Here is a 19,933-nt window from a genome sequence, read left to right on the forward strand (position 1 = left end):
TGAGAGGAGGAGGGGGGACGCGGGAAGAGGGGGCTTTTAATGGATATCCCGGCTGGCTTAGACTGGCGGAAATTTACCGTTATAAACTGGGTAATGTTCAGGGGGATAAAGGAATTTGGTGCGAAAATTAGATATATCTCATTAGGTGCAAAGGACAGGCTCAAAATATATACTGGAAAACATCGGTCAGAAATCCCACCCAAGGAGAACGCATCCTAGCTTAGAGCTGAGAGCTGTGCAGAGAGGCTCCCCTTGTCATACTTGGCGTACTTCCCTCTTCCCTTGTCGATTTCATGGTATCTGTCCCAAAACCTCGCGTAAAGAGGCTCAATGACAGCCTGTACCTCGCGGGAGAGAGACGTGCGAACAGGCTTTTCCATGTTTAATGACTTATGTTTCGCGATCAGCTCGTCGAATGAAGAGTTGAAAGCCTTAAATTTATCTTTGATCACATCTCTATCCTTGGAGGAGAGTGACTTCACGATGGCGCTGGAATCGACGGGTCCTCCTGAGGTTGGTCGGGCACCGCCTCTACTTGTATATTGTACGTCCAGTAGATGGGAGGACGGATCACGCCAAGCATCAAGGTATATCGACACACCCTTCTTGCGCCATACTTCAAGTTTGCTTGCGTTTTCTGGCGTTGACAGACAGTTCGATAGTTCTGGAGTACTGCGTATGACTCTGTCGACTATGTGAACATTATTAGCAATGAAGGCGCCAAGCGTGGCTTTGCTTTTATGCACCGCCCGGGCGCGAGCTTCAAGGGAAGAGAGAAGTGTGTCGATCATGTCGAGTATGAAATGGGATAGTAGGGTAGTGCTGTCTGGTCCCACGTCAAGAGGTGCGGTGTTCGGGACTGCAGAGGGTTTCCAGTTGCCGTCTCCTAGTGATGTGAGGATGGAAGCTAGAGGTTTGGAGTAAGCGGTGAGCGTGGATAGAGAGCTCATTACTTCGTTCACCAGTGGGACAGGTGAGCCGTCTTGGGGTAAGGTAGTAAGGGCTGCTGATCGACGCTTGGTCTCTTCTAATAGTTCAGTCAGAGATGATTTGGCTGTTTCTCGTATGGGCCTTAGAGCTTCAAAAAAAAGATTCTTAAGATCTCCCGTCTTTGAATCTAGGCGGTATGATAGAGAAGTGACGATATCGATTATTTCAAAAGCAAGGAAACAATCGTTGATCAGGTTCGATTTGATATACATGTTTAGCTCTCGCATAGTTTTGGAGAATTCTGCCAGAGGGGGTCGACATGTTGCCTGCAGAGCCTTGCCTTGTTGGTCTGGAGGGAATATTTTGACGATGTTTTCATACTCTGAAACGAACATTCCTTCGATGACATTTGAGTACACGCCGATTCCATTGGTGCCTTGCTTGTAAGGACCGTCAACTGCCCTGCGTTTTGCCGTATTGATTGAAGCGGTAGCTAGGTTTTGCAAGCTGTTCGTCAAGTAAGGGCCGCGGACTTCCGCGTAGATAGAGATAGCTGGGTTTTCTATATGCCCCTGCTGAGGGATGTGCTTGGAGGCAGCGGTAATTGCACCGGCAACGGGAGTAAGTTCGGAGAAAGCATCCTGGGACAGCAAAGGAAAGGGGAGTTCTATAGAAATATTAGCTGGGAAAAGTTGCACGTGTCTGTGTTCGATAAAGGTGGGTACAGTAGCTCACGTTTGGTAAGGTAATGAAGTGGTTCGATAGTATTAGCTTCTGCTCTCAGGGTAGAATGGAAGAGATCCTGGAGCTTACTGCTACCCGAGCTGAGCAGTGAGCTAAATTCAGAGACAGCCTTTTGGTTTGAGCGCAGTTTGGTAGCGCTCAGGTCCGTGAGTGCGAGGTCGATACGTTTCAACGCCCCAATGAATTGCGGCAAGCCAGCATTTTGCGGTCTATAGATGCTACAAGTTAGATCAAACAGATGGTAAAACAAAGTGACAGGTGAAATCCGTACCCAGCCCGTATGATACTCTCTTCCTGGCCCTTTACGTCTAACGGCCGGCGCATTCGCTCGATAGCATCGTTTACCCTATCGATATTTGTGTTGGTGGCATGTAGTGCCTGTGTGTTGCCATATATGGGGCCGATCGCATTCTTGACCACCTTTCCGCTAGCCTCTAGCCGAGATAAAGAGCCTTGAATCCGTTTAGTGAGGGTGTTGAGCTTCTCGAGGTCCGCATAGAGCACTTCGACTTCTGCGCTTTCTTCGGCGTAGACGGCGTTTCGTGGAGCGCCCATTGCGCCGGCCTATCTGAAGAGTGTCAGTCATTGGCAGATGGGCGGCGATTCTCAGAACAAGATGGTAATACCGAACTCCCGCTCGATGGGTGCTCCTTAGTTCATCGGGGGGTAGCACAAGAGTCCCCTTTTCACATAGGGGGTAACGGCTAGTCCAACGGTCCGGAGGCGGGGAGTAACAACGGTCCTTCCGGCAAGATTTCACACCGAGAGCCGGCAACGACCTTTTGCCAGAGTCTTCCGTAGTAAGATACGGTAGTTGGAGGTCAAAACCGCGTCAAAAGATGGAAACACACAAGTGACCGGCGTGGACAAGCCGCATGATAAAGCGATGGAATGATATCATGGACGACTTTCCTTTTGCCAAGAGCCTCATACTGCCAAGACGTAATCTCCAGCTAGAGCCAATGATAAATAAATGAAGCTAGATAAGCCAATGAAATGCGATCTCCTATAATTTGACAATCCAAGTTAGCCTTTTATTGGTGGAAATAATGAAAATACCCTGCCTCACGTGATATAGAGCTTATCTGTACCTAAGTGATAAGCGAGAGAAGCAGCAGCGAGAAGGCTGTTGCGGTGGGAAAAATGACAAAACTCATATATCGGAGAAGACATGGGGAGGCCTCTATCTAACTAAGGGGAGAATATCGGATGCTGTACGGAGTAGTACTGCTAAACTGCAGCTTGGAACACCTGGGGCAACGTGAAACACTACGGAGTACTAGCTTGCTGAACCTGTATGTAAGTGCACTTGAGAACGTAACTATGACACCATGAATATTTGGCAAGATACGGTTGCCAAAAAAAAAAAAAAAAACAACCACCACTAAGAATCTTCGATTCAGCCATGATGAAGCGCCTATAATAGCCGTGATAAGCGCCGGGGTCGCTTCATGCCGGAATATCTAAGCGCCGACCGAAACTCAATTGCTCCCGCGGGCAAATGTTGGCCAGAAACCCCAAATCTCCCGTCGAGACAATAGGATCTTTGTCAACCGGGACATGGCAGCCGCTTCAAAGTAGACATTGACTGTCATTAACCATCGATCGTGCTGTCATGGGCGCCGCTAGGTTCCTACAGGCGAGATGGCGACAGGCGCTGAAGGGAGCGCTATTCGTGTCCGGCAGTGCCTCCATTGCGCTGCTGGGGAAGCAGAGTGTCCGGTGTGATGCCGGACGCAGCACTGCGGTGTGGAATGCGAAGAAAACGCCTCAGACCCCAGAAGAGTCTGCGCTGGATAAGCTAGTCAAGTCGGGGATACAGTCCGGAGAGAAGGAGAACAAGGACGATGCTGATGCCGGTGGCGACGCTGAGCCCAAGTCTGCATGGGAGACGATGACGGACAGACTCGGGACTGCAGAGGGCTACTTCAGCTCTTCGGACTGGAGCGCAGACTGGTCGGCTGTCTTCAAGGACTATATCTCGCCTGGCTGGACCTTTTTCTCACCAGATATCCTTCGAAACCTGCAACGGGAGCTCTCAATGGCTCCCGGGTCCGTGGCCGACGATGTATGGAAAGAAGCCTGTGACCCTAGTTTCAACCCCAGCATTGTTGAAGAAGCCAGTGTTAGGATTGGAGGTACATTGTGCTCAGAGGAAGAAGCCTTTCTCTCGGACCGCCGTAAGGTTGTTGCAAGAAACCTCGCGTCTTACTTGGGCTTGCCGGAAGATGAAGTGCACCCTGATGACGTGCCTGTGATCGCCATGTGTGCTTCTGGAGGAGGACTGAGAGCTCTCATTGCCGGAACAGGATCGTACATGGCTGCCAAGGAAGCCGGGCTCTGGGACTGCTTGACGTATACTGCTGGCGTGAGCGGTTCATGCTGGCTGCAGACTCTCTTTAACTCGTCTATTGGCGGTCAGGACTTTGGTAAGATGATTGACCATCTCAAGGCAAGGCTTCACACGCATATTGCTTTCCCTCCAGAGGCACTTGATATCCTGACTACCCCGCCTACAAACAAATATCTCCTACGTGGTGTGATTGAGAAGCTCAAGGGAGACCCCAAAGCCGATTTTGGCCTCGTCGATGTATATGGTATATTGCTCGCAGCCAGACTCATGGTCCCCCAGGATACGGCTGCTTTGAACGACAGCGACCTGCAACTTTCTAGTCAACGTGCTGTGGTAAAAGGAGGGGCGAACCCGATGCCAATTTACACCGCAGTTCGACACGAAATACCCAAGCCGTCCAAGCCGGGTGCTTCCGAAGACGAGCTGGAGGAAATATCCAAACGCGAGAGCTGGTTCCAGTGGTTCGAGTTTACCCCTTACGAGCTGTTCTGCGAGGAATTTGCTGCAGGTATCCCCACATGGGCCGTGGGTCGAAACTTCAAGAATGGGAAGGGCATTGCCGCCGCTCATGGATACGCTGTTCCTGAACTACGTGTTCCCGCGCTCATGGGAGTTTGGGGGAGTGCATTTTGCGCCACGCTAGCTCATTACTACAGGGAGATCCGACCCGCGTTCATGGGCCTCGCCGGATTCAGCAGCATCGACGCCCTGATCGAAGGTAAAAGCGAAGACCTCACTCGTGTCCACCCAATTGATCCTGCCACCGTACCAAATTTCGTCCTGGGAATGGAGGGCAAACTGCCTGATTCCTGTCCTGACTCTGTCTTCCAGGACTCCCACTTACGACTAATGGATGCGGGTATGAGTAACAATCTGCCTATCTATCCACTACTTCGGCCGGGACGTAATGTCGATCTCATCGTCGCATTTGATGTCTCAGCTGACAGCAAAGAAGCAAACTGGCTCTCCGTTGTTGATGGTTATGCTCATCAGCGAGGTATCAAGGGATGGCCCATCGGAGCTGGATGGCCAAAATCTAATGCATCCCCCGAGGAAACGGCAGACATCATCGCCGAGGAAGCCCAACTAACAAAGGAAGAAGCGGATAAGAAAGTTGCTGCCGCTCAAAAGGCAAGCAAAGAACGCACTCCTGACTCACGTGGAAACGACCCCGACCTGACCTTCTGCAACATCTGGCTCGGCACCACAGAGGAGAGGATATCGTCCGCTGAACCCCCACCGTCCAAACGCCTGTTCCACGAAGCAGCTCTAAACGAAAAGGACTCCGAATTTCAACTCACGCAGCCTCATGCTGGTATTGCAGTTGCTTATTTCCCCCTTTTGCCAAATCCTGCATGCCTAGCTCTGCCTGATCCCGATAAAGATGAGCCTGACGCGGAACGCAAGATCCTCGATCCGCTTGAGGAGGATTATCTGAGCACTTGGAACTTTATATATACCGCGGAGCAGATCGATTCTGCCGTCCATCTTGCCAAATGCAACTTTTCTGAAGGTGAGGACCAATTGAAGAGGGTTGTCAGGGGTATCTATGAGCGGAAAAAGAGAGAGCGGCTTCAGCGCGAGAAGGATACGGCTAGAACAAGTGCGAGCTATTTGGCATAGATGCTCGAAAATAGGTGTATATAGAAAAAGAAAACCAGCTACATATTTTTTTGATCCTCTGCCTTCACCTCCCTCCATATGCCTGTTCTTCGCTCAGGGCAAGACGGCCGGGGCCCAGGAACCATCACGTGACCATCTCGCAGCCTCCCAATTCTTCTTGTTGAAGTTACCAAAGAGAATTAAGAGAGAGCGAAGAGCAAAGCATGTCGACCAGAACAGTGGCCATAGACGGGCTATGGCTTTGCTTCCGGCCTTCGCTAGGCCGTTTGCTGTCTGAATCACCAAGACAGCGTTTTCCAGTTGACAATGACGCTCCGTCGCCGAGGCGCAGAGCTTTCCACTGCTCCCCCAGATCCGCATTCTCTGCGACATTCAATCAGCTGAGTATTGCTGAACCCGTCAGTTCCTCGATGCCAGGGTCATATACCGCAGAAGGTAGCCAGGGCAAGGAACAGACTGGCTCCAAGTCGAAATCAGCGTCCAGTCGTCATAGAACACCCCGACCGAGGGAACAGAAGACAGTAAGGAAGCTCTTACGGCAGAGCAAAATACCGTCGGATCTTAGCCAGAGAACGGAAGGAAATTTGGAGAATATACTGCAGAATGTAGTTGAAAAGCTACCCAACCATACTGCTGCTCTAGATGTTGTTACGGAGCTTGTACGGAGGAGGCATGTTCGCCCGCAGACTCGGCATTATCGTGCGATGATACTTGCGAATACTCAATGTATTCGAGGCTCAGCTAAGCAAGTAGAGGCACTGTTAGATGACATGAAGGAGAATGGAGTAGTGGTGGACTCAGGAACTTTGCATGCTGCATTAAAGGTGAGTTGCTGCAGAGTGTTGTCTTCTGTCTGTTGGTTAGAATAGCTTGCTGACAATATATACTCATCTGTTAGGCCCTGGCTGTACACCCCGATTATCTGCTTCGTTCCGAAATCATACGGAAACTCCGAGAGCGATGGATATCACTTAGTCCGACAGGTTGGCATAATATAGTGACGGGATATATTCGAGAAGGACAATTTGAAATGGCACTGGAGACTCTGGAGCACATGAAGTTGCAGCATGTGCCTGTCCAAGGCTGGCTTCACTCACTCCTCCTCTACAACCTTGCGGAATATGGAGAGTTCGAGGAAGTACTGCACTTGTTGCGATCTAGAGTTGAAGCTGGCCTGACACTATCGCCAAATTTATGGCACCGTTTACTGGACATCTCAAGTGCTGCGATGCATCCTGAATTGACCCAGTTTATCTGGGAGCAACAGGTCGAGCTAGGCCATTTGAATCCACCATACGGTATCTGTGACAATGTGCTTGCTATCAGCGCTCGAACAGGCAACGCCAGACTGGCGGCGTCAGTGTTTAAGGTGTTAGGAAACCGCAATGGTGTACTAACCTTGAATGATTATGAATCACTTGTTGATACGTACGTTGAGTCTGGTGACGTCGAATCAGCGATTCGTATCCTCTGCAGCATGGACAGCAGCAGTATCGGAGTCAAAACCGGCTCTACTAGATCACTCCTATCCCATCTCATTATGGCCGGGTCAAAGCCGACGGATGTTTGGGATACGTTCAAGCGGATGAAAAAAGAGGAAGATCTAGTTTTCCCTCTGCCCCTTCTAAATGTTGCGCTGGAACTCTGTGCTCATCTAGGTGATGCGAAGACCGCATGGGACTTATACCGGGAACTTCATACCCTCTGCTCCTCTAGTGTGGAGACATCAACCTTCAACATCCTGTTCAAGGCATGCCGCGGGTCCAACGATGCTGATCTGGCCGGCTACTTTGTGCAAGAGATGATACAGATGAAGATACTTCCCGACCGCAAAACCTACGAGAATCTAGTCCTGCTTTGTGTTGAGATCTCTCGTTTCGAAACGGCATATAAATATCTCGTTGAAATGAGTGGCTCCGGATTCGAGTTGTCAAGACAAGCAAAGGAAGATATTCGCGCTAAGTGTGACGGACAGGAAGATCCACATGCCTCCAAGATTATCCATGACTCCGCTGTCCGCAAGCCGGCTTCTCGAGGCATCATAAGGCCCCATCGTGTACGGCGCTCGTTTACTATCCCGGCCAGGGGTAAAGGAGTGGAGCCAGAGGAGGTGAAAAGAATAGACGCAACGGGTCAGTACGAGCATGGGGACTAGACTTGGCTTCACCTATGTATATTACTGTGCAATATCCAATGTATTATAGCTATCTATCAAGCATCTTTAATGTAGTCTTGCATTATGTGTTTCTATCACCTCTAAGATAGGCCAAGCCTTGTGCCAAGCCCAGAAAGACTACGGGTGACATCATCCCGCATTCTTCTTCCTTGCTCGGACATCTTTAAATGCAGGACAAGACGACGATGGACGCCAGGGCAGACGTCAAATTGTAAAATTTACGGAGTACAATGGTGAGCGATACTCGATGGATGTCTATATCTGCGACATGTCTTCTAACCTCTCACGATAGGCCTCCGTTCTCCGGCGAATCGTGGCAGGTCCACGAAATCAGCACCCAGAGGCAAGCCTTGATCTGTGCTATGTTACCGATGACAGTAAGTAGATCATGTACCATACTTATATCTGGATCAATGCGCTCTATGCAGCGATGTACACCAATATACTAAACTATATCGCAGTAATAGCAACATCAGGTCCTTCATCGACCTACCCTAAGCGCGCGTACCGAAACCCTACAGAAGATTTGGTCCGTTTCCTCGACTCGAAACACGGAGAAGACTGGTCGATATTTGAATTCCGCGCTGAAGGAACTGGATATCCTGATGATGAAGTATATGGGCGGATTCACCATTTCCCATGGCCGGACCATCACCCACCCCCGTTCGGACTGATACCCTCACTCATGGCCAGCATGCGAAATTGGATAAATGGCGAGGGGAAAGGTAAAAGGGTCGCCGTGGTACACTGCAAAGCAGGCAAAGGTAGAAGTGGAACTGTTGCCTGCAGCTATCTGATTAGTGAACAGGGCTGGAGCGCAGAAGATGCGATGAAACAGTTCACGGAGCGCAGGATGAGGGCTGGATTTGGCGCCGGCGTGAGCATACCCAGTCAAGTTCGGTGGGTGAACTACGTTGAACGATGGAAAAATGTGTTCAGCAAGATATATGTCGAACGACCTGTTGAGATTGTTGAGATTCATATCTGGGGTTTGAGGAAAGGACTTAAAATCGATGTAGAAGGGTTTGTGGATGAAGGCCGAAAGATGAAACGCTTCCATCGGTTCGGCAAAGATGAGTTCTTCTACCAGAATGGCGGCAGTGTACCGCAAGATACCTCCTCTTCTGGAGAGGAAGAGCAAGACAAGGGAGCGGATAAGCCAGACGTTTCGTCCTCAAACGCATCGTCTACTCCAGTCCAGTCTGCTCGAGAACTCACAGAGCCGGAGCCTGTGACTGAAGCAGCGTGGTCGGCTCTCGCCTCTGCTCCGGCTGATTCAACGGACAATGTCGTTCTTCGGCCCAAAAACCCAGTCATTGTTCCGACCTCAGATGTGAACATCGACTTTGAACGGCGGGCCGTGGTATCATACACAGATTGGTCTATGATAACATCTGTCGGCCACGTATGGTTCAACGCCTATTTCGAAGGTGGCCATGACCACGACTCCGGGGTATTTGAAATCGACTGGGAGGCTATGGATGGTATCAAGGGAACCTCGAGGAAAGGTATACGATCTCTCGAGCGTCTCAAGGTCGTCTGGCGGTACCATAAACCAGCCAAGGAAGAGGAATCGCCTTCAGTAGGTAAAGAGCCTGAGGCTCAGGTGCCAGGCGCTCCTCCGCCTGGAAAGGTCATATCCGAGCCCGGCCCTGGGGAAGAGGTACCCGAAGGCCGTGCTGCGGATTGGCGGGGACAGGAAGAAGACGTTGAGGGCGGGGAAGAGAGAGAGCTGCTTGAGCCACGGCGTCAGCAGGAAGGCGAGAAAAAGGAGAGCGATTCCACTGCTGCCCAGTCGACGCCGAAGGGGTGAACTAGATTCAGGATTAAATGTGGTATATATAGGGGTTAATTGGGCATGCTGTTGGTCCCAGGATTGTTTCGGTTGCTAACATTATTATATATAATAGAGACGGATGAAGTTTGGTATGTAAATAGATAAAGACAAGAATATCATGAGGCATTTCTTCTTAGTTTTAGCCTGCTCGAGCTAATGGTATTTCTATCTTCCTCTAAACGCAGCAGTGATCCGAGTTATAGATTCCGACCTATAGTATACATCCTCTTCTGAGCCGTATAACTCCCGCTAGCCCTAGTCTCGTTATACATGTTCGTTGGGTTGGTAGTTAACCGTAGAAGTTGGTGTTTGGTACTCGTTGATCGTAATTCGATATGAAGAAGGCACGTTGTTGGTTGTTTTGCTTGCGTGGGTGTGCGCATGCATTTCCATTATGATATTGAAGAGATGATTCGAAGATCGAAAATTGCGATATCCCAACAGCCATGCTTTATCTCCCCCTGCCACGTCCTCTGCCGCCGCGGCCACCACGCCCTCCACGGTCACCTCGTCCTGAATCCCTGTGCTGCCTGTCGCCTCCACGATTCCGTCCTGATTGCTGGCTCTGTTGTTGGTCTCTGGCTAAATCAACCACTTCTTCTGGGACTCGGAGGTATTTTATCTGTAGACAGATACATATCAATGGTCAGTTGGTGTCCAGCAGCAGATATGGTGCGTTCATATTGACATACGTTATTTCCCCGAACATAAACTTCGGGTAGTCTGAAGAAACGGTCGCCCTCGGGACTTGTTTGCACCACCTCCTTCAACGTCAAGTTCATCCAGTTGTCACAGTTCACGAGGTGACCGTTTAGTGTTTCTCCATTCTTCAACTCCACGAGCATTGGGTGGCCTTGCGCCGCGGTTAAGAGCCCAAGGGGCAGCTGCGTTAAGAGCCAGATTAGCAATGTAACTAGAGAAGATATAGAGAAGCGGTTCGCGCAGGACTTACCATTGTAATAATGAGGTAGGATCACAGGGTATGGGGTAGAGGGGATGGATCTGGGCTCTGTTGATACAAGAGTCCTTCGCAGTGAAGTTCAGGGCCCGGTAACCAAGTAAACCGCAAGTCCGCTTAAGAAATCAAGCCAAAATATCAGCTGTCCACAGGGCCCCTATGCCTTGCGCTTCCTGTGTCTGTTTTACTACCATCTGTTGCTTCATTGCTTCAGCATCAAAAGAAACCAAAAGGCCGCGATCCAAGATTGGGTCACGTGAAACAAGCTACTTGCCCTAGTTTTGCTTATATAATCAACCAAGATAAATAAGAAAAAAAAATTCGAAGTTTTTTCCTCTTTCAACTCAACTTCAATTTCAACTCCACGAGGTTGAATACTTGATAAAACAGCCTCACTGCCTTCAGGTTGGCCTCGTGGATGGTTCATTGGTGGTGTGATGTGGTTTTCTGCAGACACATCCAGTTTCAATGGAGCAGTCTGCAGTCTGCCACCATGAAAGATGAGACTCTACCTTATCCGTCACGCTGAGAGCGAACACAATGTCGCCCAAGTCTAGTACGAAGAAGACACAAGTTTTGTTTCCGTTCCATGGGCTCAATGCTTACCTTCATTCTTGTTGGCAGCGCAGGCGTCACGGACTCGGCATTGACGAACCATGGGATGCTTCAAGTCGAGAAGCTAGCGGGATACCTTAGCCAGCAGGGTGTGCGTTTCACTCGCGTCTTCTGCTCTCCCTTGCAGCGCGCTCGGGCTACAGCTGATGCATTGAAAAGCACTTATGGCGATACGATGGGAAAACCGTTCGTCGTTCCCTGTCTTCGTGAGAAGGACTATGGGTCGCTCGAAGGCAAGTCGTGGGTGTCCCCCAACGTCAATGTCAAGGAGAAGCGTGACAGCTTTACCCCTGCAGAGACTTTCGATGAATTATCCTCAAGAGCAAAGGAGTTTGTTAAGGACTTCTTGTTGCCTCTTCTACGTGATGGCAGCGACAACCATACAGTCGCTGTCGTGTCTCACGGAGTCATCCTGTCTGTCATCTGGCGAACACTGAAACAAATGCGTGTCCCACCATGCTCGTCTTCTAGCTCTCATGGTATCCCGGGAGACCCTTTGGTTATGTGGTCAAACACAGGTTACCTGGAACTCGATCTTAGCATGGCAATGGCCACTGACCAGAACCAGACGGCCTTATCCAACCTGGAAATTTCCGTGTTGGCCATTAACAGTCGTCAGCATCTAACTAACTTGAAGCGCACTCGGGGCATCGGCAACTCCAAACACGACCCAAAACAACAAAAGCTGGAATCTTTTTTTCACCGTCGACAATGAACGATGAATTTCCCAAAAAAGGTATGTTGTCTCTAGTTATATTTACCCTCCTTCATACCACTATATATGATGAATACAATACACAGACCTGATCCGAACATTTAATGTGGATACCGTATTGTTGCCTTCCTTCTGATATCATTTTCTCTTTCACCATGGTTATTATATCAATATTACTACATTGATCAATAGCTAACTGCTTTAGTTTCAGGGGTTATGCTAAGAGCTTGAATATTTCTTGCACCAATACGCAGTACATGTATTTTATTTATTAGTGCAAGTAGCAAGCAGATTAACTACTTCTGAATTCTATGACGTCATAATAAATGAAAGTTTATATATTCACCCGTACCTCGCAGCTGTGCATCACATCGGTCTACTCTAAATAGGCATACACTGCGGCAACATGGGTTCGTCAGGGAAGGAGACACCGGAGGGTGACTCCATGTTGCTGATAGGGCTCCCGGAAGGCACACCCCAGATCCAATATACCGATATGAATCGACTCTACAACTCGGTGGAGAGACGGGCAGCGACGTGTTGCTCGGATGATATATTGAGCCCCTTCGTTGTTGTGCGAGATATACCGCGTACCATTCTCCAAGATCTTGACGATAAATACCCGGACAAACCCCCGAAGGTCAGTGGAGATATCCCTGGAAATATAATAGTTGTCGAGGTTATGGCTAAGCCGCCTCATGAAACTGCAGCGTGGGCGTTGACGGGCTATATTGACCATGAAGTTATCAATATGGACCTTCATGAAGATATAATTATTACTGGGGCTAGTAGAGTAGAGAATGAAGACAAGAGTTTTGTCAAAGGTCCTGACGGTAGCTTCACGCTCCGGCACCACCACTGGCCCATTTTAGCTATCGAAGCTGGGCCTTCAGAGACAGAAGCTAGGCTGGTCATTGACGCAAGACGATGGTTGGAAGCAAAAGGCTCTGAGACAGAAACTGTCATCACAATACAAGTTGACCGGGAGCATCCTCACATATCTTTCAAGAGATGGCAGCACTCCGAGCGGCAGAGAGTTACGCAGTCAACTCAACAACCGGCCAAGGTAGTAGAGCAAGTGGACGTCTCTTACCACAACTCGGTCACCAATGTTACAGGGGAAATGGCTATATCATTTCGGGCCATCGCTGGTCGTGAGCCGCAGAGCTCCAAGGAGAAGAGCATTGTCATTACAAAGAGTATTTGTGAAAGCATAGCTAGGAGGGTGTGGGTAGCTCAGGAATTTCTGTAACGTAAATTATATCACCCGGAAGGAAGCCAACATTCAACTTACTCTTTTCCTGCGATATATAACCCTGCTCTCATCCTCTTCGCTCCACCATCCACGCCCACCCTCCAAATAAATCTCAGTCCTCCGTTGGTGGGATCGAAGTACCTTCTCTCTCATGTCCCGCGCAACCTCGGGTGGCTCACACGGCGGTGGCAGCCATGGAACTCGGAGCAAGCCCCAATCCGAAAGCCTGCTGTAATCCCACATGACGTATCCCCTTTCGCGGAGAGGGATATGGTCATCAGCCATCACAAAATTATAACTAGACATCGCTAGATGAGTGGCCCTCCACACCTCGGCCGGGCCTCGATCGTCGTGTACTGTGGGTTTTTGGATGCCATGTTCCAGCCGTTCTCCACTATACCTTGATAATGGAACATGATCTATATATGGTGACCTATGTTGCTTAAGTGCGCGGTCAATCGAAGCTAGCTGAACGTTACGATGAGGATTTAGCATTTCTTGACGATGTTCGAACTTCTGTGTCCCGCCGAGACGAAAAATAAAGTGCAGACCGAGCGATATCTAAAAAAGCGTATTTGTTAGCATAGTGGGGGAATGGGGGGGAGTGGTTCATCGGCTGAGCAAATTAGTGTTGGAGACGGAGACGTACATAGTTGCATCTGAACCTGTTGATCGACAAAGCTTTGTATCCTTCATTATATTTAATCCCCCATTCACCCCACTCCACATCGTGTGCAGCAACATCGTTAAACGCTGTATGCAAAGTAAGCCTGAGAAAAAGCAAATGATTATTATTGCGAGTTGTTTCCAAGACTCACCTTCGTCGACTATCCTTAGTAGAAAATCCTGGATACAGATGATTTGTTCGTTCTCCCATGGAGCAAAATGATCAAAGTAAAGCTTGGAATGGTGCTGGAGGGTGATTGCTAGCTGTGGGTGTCTTTGAGATCGATCTTTTTTCTCTAATCTTTTGAATAATTTCCAGTAAAGTTCAAATCTGTACAGAGCCCGCTGGATACGGTACTGCTCTCTTTTTGTGACGAGCCACGGGGGTTTTACTTCATCTCCAGCGATAGGGTGTTTAGACAGCGCAGTAGAGATGAAGATTTGGGTAAACCTTTGGATAAGCTGATGATATTCCTCCAGTGCTGTAACTTCACTTAATGAAAACCTTGGTCGCGGCCCCATCTTTCCCTTCAGCGATGTAAAGTAACGACCAAGAAGTTCTTGGACGATTTCAGCATTGGTAGTCGGTAGTCTTGAGGCTTCGAAGAAAGTAATCGCTTCGGGGAACACCTCATCGGGAATCACAGACTGCAAAATCCGGTCGATAATCCCTTGTGGATGGTATAACACAAGGTCTTTAAATGTCCTGCATGTTGCAGCAATATGTTTCAAAGTGCGAAAGCTATCAAGCTGGGAGAGGATAATCTCTTGGATTTCGACGGGGAGGGAGGTAAGAGTCGGGTGTTTTTCTTGTCCCGGGCAAGCGGGAGAGCTATCCATGGCTGATCGAGTAGTTAAGGCTTCAGCAGCTCTTTCAAAACAATTGTTTCTGTGTATGCATAACTACATAGAGCAAAACACTGTAAAAACAGCTTTCCAGGAGTTGAAATTGGCTTGGGAGTCATGATAAGTATACAAAGCTTGGCTGAAGCTGGGTCCACCCACAGCCGCCGCCCGGGCCCACCCGCACTCCGGGTCCACTTATCTCGTGTAACAAGCCTTCTAATTGGCTAGTTCGCTGGTGCTTTCTTTTTGAGTATCGTTTCGCAGTTGACAATGTTGACCTCGACAACTGGCCACCAAGTTCCAACCCTGCGAAGTCCCCCTCCACCTAACCCGGCTGCCTACGTGCAATATACATCGACTGGATCAGTTTCTGTGCATAGCCCACTCGCCGTCTCATAAATGAGCGTCTTACGTAGTTACGGAGGGTTCTTTATCTGCGGTTGCTCTCCGGAGTAACCACGATTCCTGCCTATGATTCATTATACCTTATTCAATGGTCTACCGACGATCATTGCTGCAATCCGAGGGTATTCTGTTATTTAAAACCTAGGAGTTAGTCATATACCCCCGATATCTGTCAGTCTTCATAGAGGTTTTATGGTATGATACCAAGAACCTACTCAGGTACGCGCTTGGGTTGCCATACACATCCCGTCCCTGGGGTATTATTCAACTCACGAAAAGTTATGCAAGTCTGAAACTGTTTGATTGCTGTTCTCCCAGAAGGTTCAATGGCCACCCTCCTATCCCCAGGGACTTACTTCCGGACTGCCTTCACTGGTCATTTTATCCCGGAAGAAGCCCCATATGTTCCTTGTTCCTTGGGAAGTGCCTACCTTGACGTTTTCCATATTCCTTCATTGATCCCTGCCCCAAAAGTTTCCTTACTCTCTGCTCAAATATTCGCATTGATTATCTTTGATTGTCAATTACCTTGTAGCCAAAAGTGCCATTATTTTACTCCCTAACCAACTATGTCTAGTTCATCTCGTTACCTACCCAGTTACGAACCAACTATCTCGTCTAACTCACCCTGGCCTTCGAACGAGTCCTATGAGCCGAACAATAGCGATGCCAATCATGTTGGTCATATAGAGATAGCCGAATTAATAATACAGTTCCATTCCCGCACACAAATAGAGACTTGGACGCTGGGGATATCTTTGAATCGGTTCATGACCCTTTTTGTTCAGCTAGACCCAGTTCTCCGGTCTGGCCAATAGCTCCCGCTGAAGAGTATTACAGCCCAGTATCCGAGGTATTTGAACAAGACGGCAACGACTGGCTTTATGGTTCCCGGACGGCAGACGATTACAGCGCCACATATCCATCTCTGAGTCCCTTGTCTTGTGAAAGAACCCAGACAGCCTCTGAGTATGAAGAGTATGAATACGGGAACTTGCCCGAATCCGAAGACTTCCATTCATCTAATGCCCCTAAGGATGGGGATCTCGGGTGTAATAGAGAAGAAGAGTTCTCAATGGATTCTGGTATGGGCGAGCAATATGCCAGATATAAATATGAAAGCAATTCAGCGGCAGAATACTCAAGTATCTACAGTTATCTAAACGATTTTTATGGGGAAGACGCCGCTGCAGGCCAGAATGAGGTTCTTGGAAATTTAGCGGCCAATTCTAAAAGGCATTTTCAGTGGTGAGTTTCGCATGTGTCGTTAAACTTTGCCCCTTTTCTCTCTTAATATCTCATTACATTATTTCTAGAAAATAATGCTAGTTACAGGATGTTTCATATCTGACGTACATTACACAATGGTTTAACTATTATAAATGGATTTATCTGAAGTCGATGTAGCAAGCTAAAGCCTTATATTTGCTGTTGTGCCTTAACTCTATGCTACTAATAATGAGGAAGACTTCTTGATTTCATCTCAGCACATACTTTTATTCACACTGCCTTGATAAGAGAGAACCCGCCCGTAACAACTCTTGCGACGATGTAAAAGACCACGCATCCGGCCATCATCAACCCAGCAAAAACCTGCAGGCCCCAGTATGCCCCATTCTGCTGGTTTAAGATTGCTCCTGCAATTGGGTTACCAGTGAGTGTTGCAACACTGACACAAGTGAATAACACACCCTGGCGGACTCCAATCTTGCTCACATCAGGGGAGACTTGGCTGAGGAGTGCAGGCACCATGCCTACAAAGGCACCTGAGAAGAAGCCGTATAAAAGGCAGAAGACTATATATATTGCGGCAGAACCGGGGTTCACGAGTGTTCCTGGCAGCCAGAGGGCGAGGATAGCTATGGAAGAGAGCCCACACATACCAATCATTACATTGAATCGGCCCCATATGTCACCGAGATAGCCCGGTAGTATACGACCGGGAAGACTGCCGAGAATTAGCATGGGAAGAACATATTCAGACCAACGAAGACGGGAAACCTTTTACCTCGCAGCATTAAGTATGGTAAGCAGGTATCCAGCCAGATTAGGGTCTACTCCGCTTGTCTGAGCTTCCAGGATGACGTAGTTTATCGGTACAAAAGTCGCAAAGAAGCCAAGGCAAGATCCCACTGTGAGCAGGACAAAAGGTACCTCCGAGAATGGACTGATGTAGTCGTGGAACTTGACCGGCCGAGGCACAGGAGCAACTCTAGACCGAATAGTCAAGTTGGCGATTACAAGCAGCACGAACACTAGAAACCCGACTACCCTGAGAGTCCATCCAAATCCGATGCCGGGTAACAGCCGGGACAGGATGATGGGGAATATGGCTCCACCGAACGAAGAGCCGCTGGAAACAAGGCCGAATGCCAGGGCTCGCCTTTTATCAAACCAAGTTGCTGTCGATGCAATTGACGAGTAAAATGTGAGACTGGCGCCCAAGGAACCACATATGCCCTGAGCAAGAATGAACTGGTAGTATTCGTTTGAGATGGAGGTCATCATCAGTCCGAGGACCTGTAGCACCGTACCAATGAGGAGAAGCAGTTTTGGCCCATAGTTGTCGAATATCTAGTCTAGTGTTAAATCGGGGAGGTGTTCAAGTCAAGTATAAGGCTAAATGAGAGGGAGGTACGCAACCCTTCCGATAATGAGACCGGCGGCAAAGAGCACGAACGGCTGTAAGGATAGAATCCAAGAGATGCTGGAGGTAGAGTAGGACTGCAGCTGGTGGGACTGATAGTACTCTTGAAATACCCCAATGGCTATATAAATACCGTGTTAGCCGTGTGTATCTCTATAATTATATGTTGGGTAACTAAGGGAAAGGAGCAACTCACCGTTGACCCAGCCAAAACCACATAGATTGACGCACCAGGCGCCCACGACAACTGTCCAGGCGCGTAGGCCTTGGTCTGTATCCCCGGTAGCTTCGAGCTGGACGGGTGTTCCATCTGCCACGATGGTATTGGGAACTTCTGGATTTGCCTTGTCTGTTGGCTCGCCCATACTAGCCAGTTAAATGCTGATGACCTGGTTCAATAATCGAATTTACCGATGTTGATAACTACTTGATAGTTATTTCATGGACTGTTCAAGCCATACTTTTCAGCCTAGCCGAGGAAGAAGGAATTTGACCAGGAAAAAGCAGCCATGAGAGAGAAGAGCAGCAAGCTCTCTTCCCAATGGCTCAAATGATTGGTTCTAGCCGATGATTGACGGGCGAGCTCCCCGGGTGCTTTGTCGTTTGCCTTCTGTTTTCGGGTTGCTAACTCGGTCGAGTCATGTAAGATGCAGGAATCCATTGGTTCTGACAGGCTCGTCAAGACGATGATCTTTGGGGCGATGCAACCAGTTAACTTTCAGATTGCAGCAGCAAACAGATGGTAACTCAATGGAGAGATTTCATGCTGCTTGGTTAACCACTCCCACACTTCTGCTGTATGACTGTTCTTCCACGCGATTTCCATTACAACATCCATGACTCTGAAGGTTGAAATGCTGGGCTTTCACGCTCGGAAGACGGGGACTCAGTCGCGAGTCAGTTAAGGTTGGACGGGACTCTGCCGAGTTGCCGAAAGCTTGTTTAACGGCATAGAACTAGGAACACCGAGTCAGATAACTAACGCTGGGAGGACTCGCAGTCATTTATAGATCCAACACTTCTCCAAAAACCAGTAGTTAACGGACTGCTAAGGTCCCTTGGATACCTACTGTTAACTGGTTAGTCAAGCAAGCCAAAGGAAAGGAAGTCGTAATGCGTTTCCGAGTCCTAGCATTTTGGACCCTGGTAATATTGGTGCCTGTTTGGACGCTGTGAGTAGAAGCACTCCAACTCCTGTTTATAGCCCGGCTCAACTGCTCATACTTTATTCCAGCCTCTGTATTATTGGGAATAAGAGGCCAATTACGATGAACTGGTTTACTTCGCGCTCAGAATCAAGCCACACAGAACCATCCGAGGAGTTCATCAATCCTGCTCGCCCCGACCCTCAACCAAGATATCGGCTCGAGTTCATGCAAAATGGCGCCTTGGTCAAAGCCTGGCCTTCAAGGGATCCCACGTATCCAAAGAGATGCGGAGGGGGTAAATGGACAAAGCTTGCGACCATCCCAGAGCTCGACTTTCTCGGCCTTGATCGTTTCCAGCAGAGAGAAGCATCAACTGATAAGACCAAGGAGGATGCCTTTGCGGAAAAGATGCGTTTAATCGGCGCAAGGTGGCAGGCACATTATCCAGATAATCACACAATAGACTTTGGGGAGAGGGAAAAAGTGGCCTTGTATGGATGGCCTTCTGCTGGCGGGTTATGGGTGTATCCATATGATGCCTCGGACCCTGTTAAGCTCCGTACCTTCATCAAGCTCTCTGGGATGTTGAGGTTGGCTGTTACTATGGATGAGCAGTCTCGGCTTTTGAAAGACCATGGCGCACAGTTTTATGAAGATCCTAGAGAATATCCTCCGTTTGCTGACCTGAAGGCTCTCAAGGGAAGGGAGTAGGATACAGCCAAGGAAGCTGAGAGACAACTATTCCCTAGAGCCAAGGTTATGCAAGTTCGGATAACCAGATCTATACGGAGTAGAGGAGACAGAAACAGGGGCGGAAAGCTCCAACAGCCCATTATCTATTATTGAGATTGCAAGGCGGAAAATTCGGCACAGTAGAACCGCTGGCCCTTTTTCTTCTGTAATGGCGGCCCGCTACAATTAGAACGAGCCTAGGAGGAGGTCTTTTCTTCAAGATGGAGAAGGGTTGATCCTTTAGTTCTATCTTGTAGCTCTTTTTCTTCTTCTTCTTCTTCTT

The 19,933-nt window shown here is 48.8% G+C and overlaps 10 protein-coding genes across 10 annotated transcripts; 6 read left to right on the top strand and 4 right to left on the bottom strand.

The window, feature by feature from the left end:
• Window positions 1-215: 215 nt before the first annotated feature.
• On the bottom strand, window positions 216-2,229 carry TRV_05102 (uncharacterized protein; the record flags this gene model as incomplete). Its single annotated transcript, XM_003020748.1, has 3 exons — window positions 216-1,597; window positions 1,666-1,883; window positions 1,946-2,229. The coding sequence occupies 3 exons, from the start codon at window positions 2,227-2,229 to the stop codon at window positions 216-218; spliced, it is 1,884 nt and encodes a 627-aa protein (XP_003020794.1).
• Window positions 2,230-3,289: 1,060 nt separating this feature from the next.
• Window positions 3,290-5,650, top strand: TRV_05103 (uncharacterized protein; the record flags this gene model as incomplete). Its single annotated transcript, XM_003020749.1, has 1 exon — window positions 3,290-5,650. The coding sequence occupies one exon, from the start codon at window positions 3,290-3,292 to the stop codon at window positions 5,648-5,650; it is 2,361 nt and encodes a 786-aa protein (XP_003020795.1).
• A 410-nt stretch (window positions 5,651-6,060) lies between these two features.
• On the top strand, window positions 6,061-7,805 carry TRV_05104 (pentatricopeptide repeat protein; the record flags this gene model as incomplete). The annotated part of the gene is made up of 2 exons (XM_003020750.1): window positions 6,061-6,474; window positions 6,549-7,805. 2 exons carry the CDS (start codon window positions 6,061-6,063, stop codon window positions 7,803-7,805), a joined length of 1,671 nt encoding a protein of 556 aa, XP_003020796.1.
• Window positions 7,806-8,214: 409 nt separating this feature from the next.
• On the top strand, window positions 8,215-9,639 carry TRV_05105 (uncharacterized protein; the record flags this gene model as incomplete). The annotated part of the gene is made up of 1 exon (XM_003020751.1): window positions 8,215-9,639. One exon carries the CDS (start codon window positions 8,215-8,217, stop codon window positions 9,637-9,639), a length of 1,425 nt encoding a protein of 474 aa, XP_003020797.1.
• A 1,571-nt stretch (window positions 9,640-11,210) lies between these two features.
• Window positions 11,211-11,951, top strand: TRV_05106 (uncharacterized protein; the record flags this gene model as incomplete). The annotated part of the gene is made up of 1 exon (XM_003020752.1): window positions 11,211-11,951. One exon carries the CDS (start codon window positions 11,211-11,213, stop codon window positions 11,949-11,951), a length of 741 nt encoding a protein of 246 aa, XP_003020798.1.
• Window positions 11,952-12,357: 406 nt separating this feature from the next.
• On the top strand, window positions 12,358-13,203 carry TRV_05107 (uncharacterized protein; the record flags this gene model as incomplete). Its single annotated transcript, XM_003020753.1, has 1 exon — window positions 12,358-13,203. One exon carries the CDS (start codon window positions 12,358-12,360, stop codon window positions 13,201-13,203), a length of 846 nt encoding a protein of 281 aa, XP_003020799.1.
• A 628-nt stretch (window positions 13,204-13,831) lies between these two features.
• Window positions 13,832-14,712, bottom strand: TRV_05108 (uncharacterized protein; the record flags this gene model as incomplete). The annotated part of the gene is made up of 2 exons (XM_003020754.1): window positions 13,832-13,959; window positions 14,025-14,712. 2 exons carry the CDS (start codon window positions 14,710-14,712, stop codon window positions 13,832-13,834), a joined length of 816 nt encoding a protein of 271 aa, XP_003020800.1.
• Window positions 14,713-16,623: 1,911 nt separating this feature from the next.
• Window positions 16,624-17,013, bottom strand: TRV_05109 (uncharacterized protein; the record flags this gene model as incomplete). Its single annotated transcript, XM_003020755.1, has 1 exon — window positions 16,624-17,013. One exon carries the CDS (start codon window positions 17,011-17,013, stop codon window positions 16,624-16,626), a length of 390 nt encoding a protein of 129 aa, XP_003020801.1.
• A 114-nt stretch (window positions 17,014-17,127) lies between these two features.
• Window positions 17,128-18,135, bottom strand: TRV_05110 (uncharacterized protein; the record flags this gene model as incomplete). The annotated part of the gene is made up of 3 exons (XM_003020756.1): window positions 17,128-17,697; window positions 17,804-17,862; window positions 17,967-18,135. 3 exons carry the CDS (start codon window positions 18,133-18,135, stop codon window positions 17,128-17,130), a joined length of 798 nt encoding a protein of 265 aa, XP_003020802.1.
• Window positions 18,136-19,038: 903 nt separating this feature from the next.
• On the top strand, window positions 19,039-19,629 carry TRV_05111 (uncharacterized protein; the record flags this gene model as incomplete). The annotated part of the gene is made up of 1 exon (XM_003020757.1): window positions 19,039-19,629. The coding sequence occupies one exon, from the start codon at window positions 19,039-19,041 to the stop codon at window positions 19,627-19,629; it is 591 nt and encodes a 196-aa protein (XP_003020803.1).
• Between the last annotated feature and the right edge of the window lie 304 nt (window positions 19,630-19,933).

The sequence above is a fragment of the Trichophyton verrucosum genome (assembly GCF_000151505.1).
Source record: "Trichophyton verrucosum HKI 0517 chromosome Unknown contig00385_1.f1.exp, whole genome shotgun sequence".
Classification (NCBI taxonomy): domain Eukaryota; kingdom Fungi; phylum Ascomycota; class Eurotiomycetes; order Onygenales; family Arthrodermataceae; genus Trichophyton; species Trichophyton verrucosum.